This window comes from Monodelphis domestica, chromosome 2, assembly GCF_027887165.1.
Source record: "Monodelphis domestica isolate mMonDom1 chromosome 2, mMonDom1.pri, whole genome shotgun sequence".
NCBI classification, from domain to species: domain Eukaryota; kingdom Metazoa; phylum Chordata; class Mammalia; order Didelphimorphia; family Didelphidae; genus Monodelphis; species Monodelphis domestica.
In genome coordinates, this window is record NC_077228.1 from 432229281 (window position 1) to 432241531 (window position 12251).

General features: G+C 37.0%; 1 protein-coding gene across 19 annotated transcripts in view; it reads right to left on the reverse strand.

Annotated features, from left to right (window-relative positions):
- SYNE1 (spectrin repeat containing nuclear envelope protein 1) overlaps positions 1–12251 on the reverse strand; it is a 569990-nt gene that overhangs the window by 212782 nt on the left and 344957 nt on the right. For all 19 annotated transcript variants that reach the window (XM_016428964.2, XM_056818948.1, XM_056818954.1 and 16 more), the window contains 3 exons: positions 10968–11144; positions 5443–5708; positions 166–2326 (listed from right to left, as the gene is read on the reverse strand). In XM_016428964.2, coding sequence (XP_016284450.1) covers positions 166–2326; positions 5443–5708; positions 10968–11144 — 2604 coding nt within the window. The remainder of the gene's footprint in view (positions 1–165; positions 2327–5442; positions 5709–10967; positions 11145–12251) is intronic.

Below are 12251 nucleotides of genomic sequence, written 5' to 3' on the forward strand. Positions count from 1 at the left end.
AATACAAATAAAATCATTTTATCAGGGTACCTTTTATGAAAGTTTATGAAAAGAAATATCTAATAAAACCTTAATATTCAAACAAATCCCTTCTTACCTGCATCCAGCAAATTGTGTGTGTGTGTATGTGTATACACATGCACATGTGTGATTCAGTATACTGACCTGTCTGCTTTGTATGGCTTCCTGAACTTCATCATCTAGTTCAGACAGTTCAGCAAGGGTGTTTTCTAGGTCAGCAGAAATCAGTTCCTTTGCTTTCAAGAATTTTTCCTTTTCTTTACTACTCAATGCATTCATTATTCTAAGGCTAGATTGAACCTCTTCCTGGTGAATCTGAACCTTTCGGATTTCTTCTTGAATATTCTGAAGTTTTGTATCTAAACATATTGTTCCATTAAGTTCTGCTTTCACATGTCTAAGCCAGTCAAGGGAGCGGCAGATTTCAGTCTTAAAGTCTATGCTTTGAACCAGTCGACTTTCACACTCCATTACAGTCTCACTAATGCCTGAAGTCAGCACTGTGAGCTCCTCTTGCCATGCCTTAACCTGCTGATTTGCTTTCTCATAAGCCATGGGGTCAAGATTTGGAGAAAGATCTTCGAGATGCTCAGTCACTCTCTTCAGAAGGATTCCTGAATCTTGGAGGCTTCCAGCCAGTGAATGATATATTTTTAGTTTTTCTTCTGCAGGAAGAGTTTCCTCATTCACTTTGGTTTGCTCTTTCTTCACAGCTTCTAGCTGTTTCTCTAGCTGATGGCACATTTCTTCATGTTCCTCATAAGCATTAGTTATGTCTTCCAACAAGCCAACTCTTTGTTCTGTTTGTCTTTTCAGTTTGTGATATAGAGTAACAACTTTGAGCATCTCATCTGGCTGCCATGGTTGACCTGTGCTACGAAAGCCCTCCTTCTTTTGGTTCAACTCATCTACTGCTGCCCCAAGAATTAAAACTTCTCCTAGAAGAACTCTGCAAGCTTCTTGAAGAGACAAGGCTTCTGGAGTGGAGAGATTAGTGGGGACTTTGTTCATGTTCATAAACTGGTCTTCCAGTTCACTTAGAGATTGGGAAGTCAATTCAATCAAGGAGGTATATTCTTTCCGGGCAAGGATAGCTTCTTGTACTTTGTAGAATTTATCTTTAGCCAGGGCCACAACAACATTAAATTGTTGGGGCAATGAATTCAGCTTTTCATCGAGGTAGGAATGGTCCATTTCATTAAGTGATGGCAAGATTGCTTGTCCAGTTCTTTGGAGGGTCAGCAGAAGGTTTTCAAATTCAGGAGATTGTTCAAGAAGGCACTGATATTTTGTCAGCTGGGCATAAAGCTCAGTACTGCCATTCATTAAGTTTATTTCAGGAAATGTAATGATATCTGCTTGTTTCAGCCAATGACAAGTCTTATCAAAATCCTCCTTAAAATGTTTCCTAGAAACCAAATTCTTCTCCAGTTCTTGCAACCTTTGGCTACATTTCTGTAAAACAGTATCATAGATGCCCTGAAGTTCCTGAAGCTTACTTAAGACTTCATTTTTTTCTTGGTCTGTTGCTTCCTTCATTAAATCTCGTCCTTGAGCCCAAAGCCCAGCAACTTCATGCTGATAGGTTTTTAAGCTAGCTTGGGCACTTTTACAAGTCTTCACCTGCTTACTGACATCATCTGGCAATAGGCAAATATGTTCATGGAACATGATCTTTCTTTCATGCTGTTGAATCTGGCTGCTGGCCTGAAACACTGCCATTAGGAATTGGGTCTTTTCAGATAATGCCTTATTTAAGTGTTTTCTTCTTTGGCCCACTAAATCACTGAGGCAATTGACATGCCCTTGTGCATCACAAAGTACCTTCTGAATTAGCTGTCTTTCATTGAGGCCTAAATCAACCATCACTCTGTCAGCATCTTTAATGAGGGATTTTAATATCATCTGTTTGGACTCCAGTTCACTGCAAATGGCAAGGTGATCCATGAGCAGGTTTTGAGCAAGATCTGGGGGAGGACTCTGCTTGAGTGCTTCAACTATGCCTGGCTGTTGCTCTTCAGCCCATTCAGTTAGCTCTTGAAATCTGGATTGTACCAAATTTAACTCCTCTAAAGTTGTGACTGACAATTGGATTTTCCCCTTGATGAGGTCTTCAAGCTGAAACCATCGTTGTTCAAAGTGACTCGTCTGTTCTTTGACTAATTCTTTGTCATCTAAATTCAAGTGATCTATCATTTTCTGTTTCTGGTCTTTCAAGTCTTCAATAATGTGTTTTTTGTCTTGTAATGCCAATGCTAGCTTTTTCAAAGACTCGAGGTGAACAGTTGTACTCTCTGCATCTGACCTGCAAATAAGTTGGCACACAGACAATCAGGTATTTTCATTCAGTATCTGAGAACTTGTATATCTAGTTCAAATAATTTTACATTATGATTTTTGTCAACTAGATATCTTTAATTCTTAAACAGTAAATATCAAGTAACTTTCAAGAGGTCCACTTGATGGCCTTTTGACAATTAAACCAAAGTTTTCCTAATCCAGGGCAAATACACTTTTCAGTTTTACTTCATACTATGCATCCTTGTTTATTACATGGTCAGTTCAATTAATAAATAGTTTTAAATATTTAATATGTGCAGAGCAAACATACTAAGTACTGAAAAGATGTAAAAGTTTAGATAATACAAAGTCCCTGATCACTTTGAGCTTACAAACTAGTGAGGCGATGATGAAATAAAAAGACAGATAACAACAATAGAAAAGAAATTTGTGAAATGAAGTAGAATGAAGAGGAAAAAGTTGTTTCCAGCTGAAGTGATCAGTGAAGGAAAGTGAGAATTTGGTTTAAACTTTTAAAAATAATGATTAGAAATCTAACAAATTGAGAGGACAGGGGAAGCATGAGCCCACAAACATGAGAAACAGTATAGACAAAGGTATTGTTGTAGGAAAATTAAGAGTAAGATATGTTCAGGGAACTGTGAATAGTCAAAGAGTTATGCATGTTAGTACTGAAATAAGTTTAGAAAAGTAGAATGGTACCCAGCTGTAGAGATCATCAAGATCAAGAAAACTCTGAACTTTGTTCTGTAGGCAATAGGATAGGTCTGCAAATTTTGACAGAGAAGTGGCATGACTACATCTCTATGTAAGGAACACTGGTCTGCATAAGACTGAGGGTTAGAATGGAGAAGTGAGATTAAAGGAGAGAGAAGAGCTTTTGGGAGTCTATTGCAATGTTACAGATGAGTAGTAATTCAGGTCTCTACTAATATAATGACAATGGAAATAAAGAAGAGGTGGCATGCAAGAGAAAATTAAGAGATAGAATTCAATGGTAAATAATTAGAGATTAGAAGTAAGAGGAAGAGAAGAGTCTATTTACCATATATATTCTATATGTCACATATAGTCAATATATAAATACTTAACAATAATAAGTTGTATATATCTATGCATACATGTACACACTCATAATGATAATATCAAGGTTATAATTAAAATATTTTGGTTGAATAAGAACATTACTGCAGAAATTGTGAAAATACACAAAGAAACGGTTTTTTAGGAAAAAGTTATTTGTGAAAGTTTGAGTTTGAGTATATGTTGTGGTTGGAATATTTAAGTGAAGATGTTCTTTCAGCAGTTAGAGATTCTGGTCTTAGAGACTGAATGAGCAGTAAAATCTTGGAATCACCTGCATGGAAGTGATACCTGAAATTGTGAGAGAAAATGAGATGGTCAAGGAAGACAGGGTAGACATTAATGATGAAGAATTGCTTTTACCTCTTAACAAAGAGGGAAGAGACCAGAAGTGAAGAATGAGTTATACATGATTTTTTGCATGCTCATATTTATTTATTATAAGGCTGGGCTTCAATTAGAGGAGAGAAAGTGGAAAGTTAGTGGGAAGTGATATATACATACAAAAATTTAAAGTTAAGGAATGGATTTAGAACTGTAAAGGATCTCAGAGTCCATCTAGTCTGACCCCATAAAATTTTTACAGTTGAGTAAACTGAAGCCTAGGGAAGCTAAATCAGCAAATATTAAGTAAGCATCAGAGACGTGATTTGAAAATGTATCCTCTCACTCCAGGGTCAGTGCTCTTTCCACTATCCTATTCTCTCTCCCTTATGTAAAAGTAAATAGCAAGACCACAAGCCAGGTACTATACTCTTTCATAAGAAAAAAATCACAGCAAAAAGCTTCTTGTCCAGACGATGCAGCCAGAGTGAATTCCTAAGCTCCATGAAGGTAAAAACTGTTTTAAGCTCTTTTCTGTACCATATGCTTCCTTGCAAATAGCAACAACTTAAAAAAACCAGGTTGAATATGTTGACAGGAAATTTGGATGACTCAGTTTACCTCTGCCCTTTGAGAAACCTCAGTACCAAGCACCCCTGTTTTGGGGTTGAACTGTGGACTTTAGAGTTGTTTGGGAACCCTTAGTATAAGTGGTATTTGTGGACATAGCAAATGTTAAGTATCTTTTATTTGTTTAGAGGCTTCCCTTATTATATTAGTCTTCTTTCAGAAGCCCAGCTCCTGAGCCTTTGATGTGTTATATCTGACCCCTAGGTGATACCCCTGACCCTGTCTGTAAAAAGGTTTGCAACCTGTTGTGGTTTGTCTCTGTAGGCTTGCCATAGCAATTTCTCCAGAGGGTATGAGAGACCCCCCCCCCCAAGTTCCATCCCTTTTCTGTGTTGGCAATTAGTATGGTGTTTTTTCCCCAGGGCTGAGTTGGCATTGGAGCTGGCATTTAGTGTGTTGTCTTCTCTCAGGGATAGGGTTCTCAGAGTCCCAGAGCCCTTGGCTCTGTGAGGTGGCTTAATATTTGGACCTATCTCCTTTCCTGATTAAAGACTCAGGTTTTTTTGACTACTTTGGTAGTTTTGTGTTATTTCCAAGTTAATAAATGCAAGAATGTTTTTATATTAGAACACTCCATCTCTCAATTTTAATTTTTAAAAATCCATTCTGAGTTCTTGTGGAGGAAGCCTGTAAACCTGGCTATCAGGGGAGATAAAGGTGTTTTGCTTAGTTTTTTTTTTTTAACAGCAAAATTCTTCATGTACTAGTCAGGATGATCCTTATTACATAAAATCTTGGAAATAAAATTGTTTGCAAGTAAATCAGTCACTGACACAACAGACTACAGTAAGGAAGAGAAGAGAGAGAGAAAAAAAAAGCTTAGTCTAAGAAGTTCTGAGCTGCACTGGGTTGTAATCTATTGGGTTCATATGATGAACACCCAGGTTACTTGAGGGGGGGACAGATGATGGGCTGTAATCGGAGCACATCAAAACAGTGGGATCAGCCTGTGGGTATCTATTGCCCCTAGCAAAAAACAAACCCACAAATAAAAAAGAAAGTGAAAAGTTCTTAACTCAAATAAACATTCTATTCTATTTTGTTTAACATTTCAGTCTTATTCTGGAGAAGAACCTCCTTTACCTGGCCAATTTGTCCCACTCTTTAGTAAACTTCTCCAAGAATACTTCAACAACATTCATGAGGTCATGGTAATCTCTTGTCCTTTGAAGATCCTCTTCTCTTTGCAAAAGCAAATTGTTGGTCTGTAGGCAGAGATCTATCCACTGATTACTTAAATGATTTATTTCCTTATGTTCAGGTGACTCTTGCCCTTGTGTTAGCTTATTCACCTTTTCAGTAACAGCTGTTATGGCTGCCTGTTTAGATTGTAGCTTCTTCACAAATTCCTGAAGGATAAATAAGTAAAAATAAATTCAAACACCCACTTGTAAAATAGATGACTCACTGGTCTTGAAGGGCCTAAAACATTGAAAAAGAATTTAATCAAAACCATAATACTCAATATAATATATAAAAAGTCACTATACACCTTCCATCAGTTATTGTAGGCATTGGGAATACATAGATAAAACAAAACATAACAGTGAAATAGTATGTATCCTAAAATAACATACTCTGTGAGGAAAATAGTCCACATATAAGTAGACGAAAAATATATTCAAAGTAACTATTAGGTAATTTCAGAGGAGGAGGCATTAGTAGTTGGCAGGAGAATCAGGAAAAGCTCCACATAGATATTCACACATGAAATGAGCTGAAAGAATAATTTATAGGACATAGGATTGAAAAGGGGATTCACTAAAAAAAGAGGAAGAAAAAAGAATTCATTACAGGCATATGGGGCAGACTATACAAGGGCACAGGCTTGGCAGAGAGAATGCTGTTTGATGTATCTGTTGTCGAGGGACATCAAATCAGATGGTTTGATTGGATCACTGAGTATATAAAGGAATGGAGGGGTAAAGTGTAAATAAGTCTACAAGTTGGGCTGGAACCAGATGGTGAAGCATATTGTATTCTAGGCTTTCATGTAACTTTTTTGAAAATTCACTTAAAAACATGTGTGAAATAAGTAGTCATATTACTGAGCATGCTCAAGCTTATCTGGTCAAATGTCCTGTTTACTTCAGTTGGTCAATAAATATTTAAAAAATGCTATTATATACCAGGTGTTGTGTTAAGCTCCAGAGATTAAAGAAAGGCAAAAGACAGTTCATGGTCTCAAGGAATTTATAGTCTAATGGAGGAAATAATATATAAACAACTATGTTGACAAAGGTATATAAATGGGATAGATTGTGAATAATCAACAGAGGGAGGGCAGAGGAATTAAGAGGGATCAGGAAAGCCTCATAGAAGGCAGGAATTTAGTTAGTACTTAAAGGATGTCAGGAATGCCAATTGACAGAGATAAGGAGGAAGATCATTCTAGGAATGTCTGACAAGCAATGAAAATGCCTTGAGCAGGAAGACAGAGTATCTTATTTGAAGAAGAGCAAAGAGTTTAGTCACTAGAGTACAAATTCCTTGCGAATGAGGGATGATGGATGTAGAATGTCATAAAATGGAAGGTGGGGAGGATAGTTTACAACTTGAACTCCTTTGAACTTTGAACTCCACATTGAGGATTTTATATTGACCTTAGAGTTAATAGGGAAAGTGGAGTTTACTGAGGAAGGGAGTGACATAGTCAGACTTGAACTTTAGGAAAATCACTTTATTGGCTAAATGGAAGATTGGTGTGAGGACAACATGGAGCAGGCAGACCCCCATAAGCAGTCTCTTTCAATAGACCAGGTGTGAGGCAACAAGGACTTGAACCAAAGTAGCAGCAGTGTTGGAAGATAGATGTATAGGTAAGACATTACAAATATTGGCAAGCTGTGGCAAGAGATTAAATTTGAGGAGTGAGACAGACAATAAGGAATAGAGGAATACTTGATCAAATATGTAATTCAATTCAACAAGCATTTAATGAATGTCTACTGTTAACTTTATTTCCGGAAACCCTAAGTTTGCAGTTTGGGCATGTGAACTTGTCCTTTAGGAACTTGCCTTGGGAGAAACTCCTAACTGACCTGAGTGACCTGATTGACCCTACCTCTGAACTGAACAATAGACTTTGAGGTACTTAATGATCCCAGTTTATATAAGATTGGTAGTCAATCAAGCCTTAAGTGTCCTTTTTTGTTTGTTTTAAAAGTTTATGGATATTAACCCAGTAGTCCAGTCCAGCTTGGCTAGAAACATCCTTTTTGTAGCTAGTGTAATGCATCAGCCTTTTCCTGTCAGTCAAGCCCTGAGCTCCTCCTTTGCTTGTATCCAATGTAGAGCTAATCAATCATATTTCCCAGTCCTTTGTTCCCCCAAAAGGTATACAAACCCCCCAGCTCTTGTTACTCTTTGGAGAAACATTTTTGTTTGTTGGTATATTCTCTCAGAGACACTGTATCCAGTCTCAGAGCTTTGACTCTGTGTGGTGTTTAGCACTTGACTCTGTATGACAGCTGTGACAGAGACTGGAACTAAAGAAAAAGTGCCACACTGAAGAGTGGGTGAAACTGATCACCTTGATGAAGGAGGGGCCCCACGGGATTGGAATCTTGAGGAGGAGAAGACTCTGGCTGGTAGAGGAGTTAGTTTCTCAGTCTTGAGAAGCTGAAGGGAGAATGTTGAAAAAGACTTTCTCCTGAGGGTTACCCACTTTTCCTGCGGGTGACTGGAAATCTTTTCCCTCAACATTTCCCAATTGAAAAGACTATTGAAGAAGAAACCTGAGAAAGACATTTTAAATTTCTGTCTGACTTTTACTTCAGCTCCTGTTGCCCTGAGTCTGAACTGTAGCCAAGGGACCAAACCCCAGAGAGTCAACATGACTTTCTCTCAGGGGGCTCAGGCTGCCAAGTCCTGAGTTCCCCCCAAACTCAAGGAGGGAGGGAAAAGTGGTTTTAGATAGAGACAGGGTTCCCCTTTTTCCCCACTTTCCTCTCCAGTTCTTTCTCTGCTAGTTATTTCTTTGTATTACCTTGATTGAGTTGACATTAAAATAGTTAACTTCCCCAAGCTGTGTGTGAGTGAACAGATCAAGAGGAGACCCTTTGGTCTCCAGTAGTGGAGGGGGAACAAGAGAGAGACAAGAGTGAATCTGGGAGAGCAGCCTTAGCTAAGGAGGGAAGGAGGGAAGCTAAGAGGGAAAATCTTCAAACCCCCTCTTCTCTATCTGAGCCAACCCTAAACATCAGCTACCTCTCCTGAACCCTGCTTTTGAGAAAGGAGGTTCTCCTCTCTTTCCCCCTCTCTATACTGAAAGTCTTACCCCCTCCAATACAAATTAACCACCCCTTGAATACACAGCTGACTATTAAGGACTTGTTTCTTATCCTGATTAAAGATTTGGTTTTTCTGGCCATTTTAGTGGTTCTGTGTTTTTCCAAGTTGACACTACCATATTCCAGATACACTATACCAGATGCTGATGATACAAAAGATTATAATGAAAGAATAACCTCTGCTCTAATGGTAGGGGGAGGGCCTAAGTAAGGGAGGTCAGGTTCAACAGAATTTGGAAACAAAGAAAAAAATCAAGGCAAAATTAACTGAGGGCACTCTGTGGCAGCAAAGAAACAGTAAAATCACCAGTGCAACTGGCAATGGAAGGAAAATAGTTATTAAAACAGAACCAATGATTACAAACTATTGATTTTATACTCCAACAACTTCAAATTAGATTTTTTCTTATGTTGTCATTTGATGCAGTGTATCTAGTACCTTTGGAATACAGATATCTCTGAATAAACTCAAAGCCAAACAGATAGCACCATTCATTGATAAAAATCAAAGACCATAAAATACTCTTAATCAAACAATACCAGATCTCCATTTGTTTCAGAAAATGTGATTGGAGAGATGGTAAGGATGGGGCTGGTTAATGTAAGGAATTAAAAAAAAAAGATACTTCTTTTCATGATATGTTGCTTCCCCACCTCTTTAGATCTTAATCTTTTCTAATGTATAATGAAAATGAAATAGATGATTAAATGTAAATAGAGTGACTCATTATTTAATTACTTTAGGAAACTTATGAAGAAACCCCTTGTATCATCATAGGTTGGTACTTTTTCTATATTTCTTTGGAGTTAGAGAATTGTCCAGAGTCCTGATAGGTTAAGTGATTTGCCCAGTATAACAAAGCCAAGATATGTCAGCTCCAACGCTGTCTGTTCTCTATATCAGCTTTGGCAAAGGTTTTCAAGTTCACATGTCCAAACTGCAACTTCAAGCTGCCTGTGAGCCCTCTTCATACCCAAGAAACCAGAGGGAGGAAGTGCTCACTTTGAGTGACTGGACAGAGGGGCAGGGCATGCAAAAAAATGTCCTTTGGTACTGGGAAGAGGGGGAAAGGAGAAGCTTCTCCAGTGCTGGCTCAGCATGTATGCCAATACTTCACCAACACTACCCTATATCATTCTGATTCTAGGAATATAGTGTAAATACAGAATAAATATGGTGGATGTGGAATAGGCATAAGTGCAGAACTTTCAGAACATGCAGAATAAAGTCAATGCTATCACATTTATTTATAAGGCAATCTCACTGAACAACACTCCTGTTGCCAATTCCTCTTCATTCCAAAGTAAAAAGAGTCATCTCTCTTAAATACATGAATTTAAGTGCTAATACTGAAGAAGCTGACAAGGAAAGCAGTGAAGTCCTGTGTAGACTTGGCAGAGCGAAGATACCATATGTGAAAAGCAGAACTATTTGGCCCAGTAAGCTACAGATTTTGCCCACCTCATTCTGTAAGACCTCCAAGGCAGACATGTTTGTATAAAATGCCATTGGACATACTTCTACTAGGACTAGACACTACACTAAATCGATTCACAAATTACTCTTTGTGAAAATTTCCCCATAAGTCATTAAGAAAACTACATAGATTATTCATTATTAAGAATCATAGAAGGAATATGTTAATGCTGTTGTTTGTAGATATTTTAATATGTGCTTTTGAGAAAAAAAATTTCATCCTCCATTATATTTTTTGTCAACTCAGCACAATGCTCAGGGTTAATCTAAAGATGCTCATTAGTTATAAAGTCTTTGGGAGAATCACCTTCTAACTTATTTAAATTGCTAGAATAATTTTATTTAATATTTTAATCTCAGTGCAGGTTGATTGATAAAGGATAAGACTATCAACTCTGCATTTGAAAGAGTAAATAAATAGAATAAATGTGATAGGTTCATAGTTCACTTGCCAGAATTACACTTATTTCTGTTTTGTTGTATGAAAAAAATGTTCCTATTACAGTATACTTCCTTAAATTATCTAAGAATTAATTACCAACACTTTTAGAAAGGATATGTGTGAGAAAGGAATTTCGATTTGAAATCAGAATATTTAGGTTTGAATAATGGCTCCACTTTATTAACTGTCTGGTCTTAGGCAAGTCATTTAATCTCTCTAAATTGGAAGTTTCCTCATCTGTAAAATGAAGGTATTGGACTATATGATCTCTACAGTCTCTTCTAGATCTAAATCCTATGATGAATACTAACATATGAATACATTAAATGGATTTTCTCCTTTCAACCATGCCAGCAATCTCTACAATATCTTTCAGGAAAAAAAAATGACTGTTTACCTTTATTTGGGAAACCATGTTTTGTGCAATATTTAGCTCTAATTCAGCCTGCCTCCTCTTCATATTCTGCAGCTGTTGATCTGCGTCTTGGAAGTAGATCCAAAGCTCTGCCTTCATCTGTTTGATCTCTTCCCAGCCCTGAGTTAAAGTCTGTGAGTTTGTAATCTTCTGCTCAATCTAAAAGGAAAAAACATGGCCAGGTGAAGAAAAACAATTATATAAAAATTTTCAGATGTTGGAAAGTATTGTCAGATAGTCCACTCTCAAAAAATAAAATCCATATAGATATGAAACTATACAAAGAAATTCATTAAAATTATCTCCTTGGGAATGTTAAGTTAAAATTTTTGATGATGATGATGAAGAGGTGGAAAAATCCCTTAAATTTTTTAAAGTGGCCATTGGAATCTGCTCATATTTACATCTACATAATCCACTGAAAGTAATGAGGACTAGGAAGAAAGATGTCTTTTTCATCTTTCTACAATCACTTAACAAATCTTTTATCTATGATCCCGTTATATATATATTTAGTCAATACGGGGAAAAAAAAGGAGGGAATAGGAGCAATGCTTTCCAGATGCAAAAAGGTTATCATTTCTGATCTGATTTAGAAAAGAATTTCCCTGCTTGACAAGTAAAGCATCAGGCTGCCATTAAGATATGGATCCCAGAAGGCTTTACTGAAGTGGCTCATTGCATTTAGCAGTCCATTCTTTAATCTAGGATCCCTGGCCCTGGAATATGGAGGACCTGAGATCAAATTCAGTGTCAGAGACTTACTAGTTCTGTGTCTCTGGCAAGTTACTTAACCCTTTTTGTCTGTTTACTCATCTGAAAAATGAGCTGGAAAAGGAAATGGCAAAACACTCTAGCCAGTGTCTTTGGAAAAAAAAAAACAAAAACAAAAAAAAAACAACCAAAAAACAAAACCCAAATAGGATCACGAAGAGTTGGACATGACTGAAAAATGACTGAAAAACAAATCTTTAACTTAAAACATCTTCTGAGGCTCTGATTGTGGATTTGATCAAAAGATATCTTGTAGATTATATGGTTTTGCATGTTTTAAAAATCTTACATGCTCAATCAATTTTATTGAATTTAAAGGACTCCAGATTAAATTAGAGAGGTCTTTAAAATACTCTTTAGTTTGGACAGTCCAGGCACAAAAAATATCAACATGTACTTTAATAATGAAATTTACATGGCTAATGCTTTGTAAGTGACTGATGTTTTGTATATATGTCCTCAAAACAAAAACATTTAGTTGAATATATCCCT